The sequence below is a fragment of the Morone saxatilis genome, unplaced genomic scaffold, assembly GCF_004916995.1.
Source record: "Morone saxatilis isolate NCDOM2014 unplaced genomic scaffold, NCSU_SB_2.0 Contig17, whole genome shotgun sequence".
Taxonomy (NCBI): domain Eukaryota; kingdom Metazoa; phylum Chordata; class Actinopteri; family Moronidae; genus Morone; species Morone saxatilis.
The window spans coordinates 11,888,856-11,894,268 of NW_023339729.1; the positions used below are offsets into that span (position 1 = coordinate 11,888,856).

Below are 5,413 nucleotides of genomic sequence, written 5' to 3' on the forward strand. Positions count from 1 at the left end.
ATATGGAGGAGGTTGCAGTGGATGGATGGGCCAAAAACACTGGAGACAGCTATTTGTGTATTTAACAAAGTCAATGTTGACTTCTGTTTACTTTAAAAAGCTACATACATAAGTTACTTTACTTATTTAAGTACGTAACATAGTTAGGGTAAGTTATGTTTTTATTTTAACCTCATAGATGTAGTGGTTTTGGAGAAGTAGGTATACTACTACTTTGTAAGTGTCCGTCAGTGTTATAAACAGTGATATGTAAGACTGCGTTGCATATTTATCCTCACTCATAAATGTAGTTTTTGCACTTTGTTACTTTGTTACAACTAATTATGTTCATAATAATAATAATCAATAACTGAGTGAAGTATTCCTTATTTCTTACTCCATCCCACTCATATCATTTTTTCGCCATCTTAGTTAAAAACAACTTGCAAAACACTATTGATAATTTACACATGTGAGTTTACCCAACGCTGACTGATAAATAAGTGGATATACTCTGTACACCTGGCATATACGCTGCAATACACACTGGAAATCTCTCCCTAAAACGAATTAGCTTTTGTGCCTAAACCAAACCAAACTGAGACCATTTAAACTCAAAATGTGAAAATAAAAAGAAATAGAATATAATATAACCTAGATAGTACAGCCCAGAAACACTGCTGAGCTTATTCAGTGGGCTGAATAACAGGAAGTGACTGAAGAGGCGCCATGTTGTCATTCTGTTTTTAGTTTTTAAAAAAAGACTTGATGTAACAGATAATCGTCACTGAGATGTTGAGAGTTTTTTTGGTGTTAATTTTACATAGATCGGTACAGCCAACTAGGATGGGAGTATTATCAGCGGAGTTTCCTATTAACATTTCTTCTCAAGAGAATCCTGGCAAGACAGTAGAATGACTGTCTGCAGAGAGGTGCAGATCTGGTGATTATTAACAGCAGAGAAGAACAGGTACATGTGTGTCTGTGTGTGTGTGTGTGTGTGTGTGTTACTGAGGATGTTGAGGTCAGATTAAACAGTTTATTACTGTAGTTTAGTTTGATGACTGTCTCTCTGTCAACAAGGAGTTCACTAGACGTTTCCAGAAGCCGTGTGGATCGGACTGACTGGACTCAGCAACAGAGGGGGAGGTGGAAATGGGTGGATGGGACTCCGCTGACCACGAGGTTCATACTAAACTTAACTTTTCTGTTACCATGATGCTTCTGATCAGCCAGAGGTGGCTCACTCACTGTATCCAGCTGCAATATGGGAGTATTGTGGTTCTAAGATTTTTAAAGCCTAACACACAGGGACAGGATATCTCAGGTTAGTGTACCATAATAATGTCTTAGTGTTTTAAACCTTAATGAAATGGTTTTACAAAGGGATACTTAACAACACACAACAATTTTCTTAGTATTTATCTAATATTTTTTGCATACACTGACATTAAATTAGCACTTTGATGTGTCTTTAGACAAACTCTGATGCTTTTAGTGAATATACTCACTGTATAAGATAAGATGTACGCTTTATTGATCCCCGAGGAAGAAAGCTCAAATTAGACACAGCATCATTGGGGAATGTAGTGCAAGAGTACAGAAGTGGAAGTACAATAAGTTATCACAATATAAGAATATTACAAAATATAATAGAAAATATAAGACTATAAATGAAAAGTATAAACACTATATGCAAATATGCAGTAAAAATGGTGTCTAAATATTTGAGGCAGCTTTTGACTAAAAACTAAACTGTACATGTGCAACTTAATATAAAATATAAATAATCAAAACCAAATATTTGACTCATATCTCTGTAAAGATACACAGAATATCTGGACCTCTATAATAAGATTTTCTATAAACATTAATAGGAAATTGTTGCCATTCATTTTTTTATCCTATTTCACTTCGCTTCGCTTACACAATGGCAACATACCAAGTTTGGATGCTACAATGTCATAAGATGCGGGGGCATATAGGGCATCGCTTTGTGTTATGTATATATAATTTTAATTTGGTCTCTACTCATATTTACATCATTCACACCAGCAAAATAAAACAGTTATTATTACTATTTGTTGCTTCTGGAGGGGCAGCCTTAACTTAACTGTAACTTTAGCCAAGCTTTGTTCACCTTCTTGTTTTTAACACTCTAGATGATACATTTCAAGGGTGGTTAAATTCTGATATACTAAAATGTGACTGTAACTACAGTTTCACTGATACAGAGAAAGACTTATAGTTAACATATATATATAATTAATCAAGTTGAAATGTAATCTGCCTTTCGAGTCTACGTGTCTGGCTTTAGAAAATTATTAATTTTTGTTGTTTTGTGGTTTCAGCTACTGGGGTTGGTTTGAGCCAAATAATCGTGGAAATGAAGACTGCGCAGAATCAAAGAACAGCTGGAATGATGAATCATGCAACTCTAAAAGATACTGGATCTGTGAGAGTAAATGGGCTTATTAACTCTGCATCCGATCCCACAAGACAAAGATATGATAATAATACAAAGATATGAAAGCCAAGGAGATATTCTGTGTTGCAGCTTCCTGTTTCAACAACTGCCAAGGCAGCATTAAAATAATGCAAAGCAAGATATGTGTGTCTCATTAACATACATAGACATACACACACTGTATGAATCGGCATGGTATATATATATATATATATAATGTTGTCAAAATGCTAGTATATGAAGCAGCCTTTATGTAAGAAAAGTGAGTCCAGAGATGTACAAAGAAATTAAATGTTTTCAAAGACTTTTGCTAGTAGGGCGTATAGTATGTGTCCAGAGTATGCATTTACTTCAGTATGTATAATATATATATATGATGATTTAAAAAAATCCTGTTTTATTATTTTTATGTTTGTTTACAAATGATTTTCCATTCAAGAGTTTAACTTCCATTTTAAATTTTGTCATGATCAAATTTTTGTGTTGTGGATCTTTCCTTCATCTGTTTTAAACTAATAAATAGTTTCCTTAATGCATCGTGTTTTATATTTTGAACTTTACTTCTCACACAGACTTTACAAACAGACTGCTGCTCCCTCAGTGCCATAAGGAGCACTGGTGCAGGTCCTTCATCCCAGCAGCTGTCACACTCTTTAAGTCAGCAACAACATAATGTTTGTCTCTTCTTCTTATTTTTGTTTGTAATGGTGTAATTCTTGTGATTCTGTTAGGTTAATCATGCTGTTTTCTTAACTTTATCTTTAAAATGTATTTTTGTATTTCATGTTTGTGTTATACTCTCACCTTTCTAACATATATAAAACATTTTAAAATGAGAAAAGGAAAAAATTAAGACGAATACGGTCTATTTGGCACACCTGTGAGTGCTCATGCAATTTGTCTGAGCCAACCTGAGGAAGCACAGACACACACGGCACAGTGAGCATGTGAACAGGAGGGAGGGAGACGTGAGAGCTTGGCGCTACATAGACAGAGACTACCCACTGGAAAGGTGAGGAAAATGAATGACAGGAAACGTAGTAAAGTTTGGACACATTTTAATGTGATAGACAGTTCAAAGGCAGAGTGTAGACTGTGCAAAGTTAAACATTTCATATCGAGCAGCTTTTTGTCTAATTGAGATGGGTCTTTGTTTTTGTATTTTATAATTTATTTTGATAGCACTCTACTCCATGTTGAGTATATTAATAAAGCCATATAAATAATAAACATTTGATATAATGTATGTATTTACATTAGTAATTCGTTTTACACATAATTTGGTAATAAATTAATTTAAGCAACAAAAAATCTGAGGAGCCACTTGGGAGCCGAAAGAGTCGGCTCTTTTTAGTGAGCCAAGCGAAAGGAGCCGGCTCTCTAAAAAGAGCTGAAATTCCCATCACTAATCTGGAGCTGCTGTAAAGCATAGACATATATACATATGTATATATGTCTATGCTGTAAAGCAAATCTTACCCTATATGTTGTTGATGTAAGCATGCTCAGACGCGTTTTAACGCTCAACCAATCCCGTGCCAGGAACAGCGCAGCTGTATTTGCATGCGTGTATACAAACATATCAACTCAACCCTACAGACCTTACTTGAAGGAAGATAATTTCTTGAAGACAAGATGCCTGAACGTGAAAGCACCGAAAAAACTCAAAGAAAGCCATCTCTAAAGGCGTCACTAAGACCGGCAAGAAGAAGAGAAAGACCAGGAAGGAGAGCTACGCCATCTACGTGGACAAGGTGCTAACATACAAGAATATTTGCACCAGTTTAGAGGCAACAAAACTACACCACCAAACAACAGAAAACTAAACATAGATTGAAATTTGAGCATAAAAATAAAGGAAAAACGCACATACACTTGCTTCTCGTCGTGTTCATACCTGGGTCATACATACATTGTAGATTACACAGTTAAAACTTTTTAGTACATCTTTTTCATTGCTTTTGCTGATGATATCGAACCAAAGTCAATGCGGGGTTGTTTCTTGTCATCATTAGCTTCGCTGCAGGTGTTACACCTGTTGTGTGAGAGTAGTGTGTATTATCAGCTGTACTCTCTGGTAGGAGGTCACTGTATCTGTTTAAAAGTCTTAAATTATTAGGACAGGATTTATTTAAAATATTATTTTCATGTGTATGTTCAACATTACATTATGATATAAAAAAAAAAAGGGTGGGGGTACAAGATCTATGTGTCACTTTATATTTATTTGATGCCAGAAACAGAAACAAGACTAAATTCTGTTATTATTAATGCTCGACATCGGTTGGTCATATTGAGTTCATATGATACATAATAATAAAATAATAATAAAATAATAATAATAATATTCTAAGTACTATGCTTTCGAAAAGACAATTTTTAAGAAGGAATTACATTATCAAGGCCAGACTGGGAAGCTGGACGCTCATAGAAACTTCCCACTCATTGTTCTTTTGGTTAATTTACTGTATGGTTGTGGGATTTTTATTAAAACTAAGTGGTCACTGAGACCTTGTACCTTATATCTTTGAATATCAAGGATCCACTGATGAATTTTAGAGGAAAACCGGGCAGAAGGGGCGGCAAAGCTGCTTATTGAATTTCCTGTTTTTCTGTTTTTCCTCTTTAGTATTGCCATTCAATAAGTGGTGATTGTCAGCCTCTTTCAGAGAACACACCCGGCTCGTTATCTCAACTTACAATTTTATATACTGCGAGTACGGAATAGGAGTAAGTTATAGCGGGTCATTAATGTATTGATAGTCATTTGAGAAATAAGTGTCAGGAGGGACATGTTCGCTGAGCCTGGGGATCACAGAGAAGGTATCACTTTTGGGTCAGAACCACAGGGGAGAGTTATAGGTGGACTTCTATGTCAGTGATAGAAAGGGCTCAGAGTGTGCTTATGAAAACCCTGAGTGGAGGGCACTAACAAGTATAGTACAGGGGTTTCAAGGGGCGCCCCCA

The 5,413-nt window shown here is 35.5% G+C and overlaps 1 protein-coding gene across 1 annotated transcript in view; it reads left to right on the forward strand.

The window, feature by feature from the left end:
* LOC118327349 (CD209 antigen-like protein E) overlaps positions 1 to 2,484 on the forward strand; it is a 22,523-nt gene extending 20,039 nt beyond the window's left edge. Inside the window, exon 6 of the mRNA XM_035660671.1 lies at positions 2,331 to 2,484. Within this exon, the coding sequence (XP_035516564.1) occupies positions 2,331 to 2,457 (127 nt within the window). The 3' untranslated portion in view covers positions 2,458 to 2,484. The remainder of the gene's footprint in view (positions 1 to 2,330) is intronic.
* The last annotated feature ends 2,929 nt before the right edge of the window (positions 2,485 to 5,413 follow it).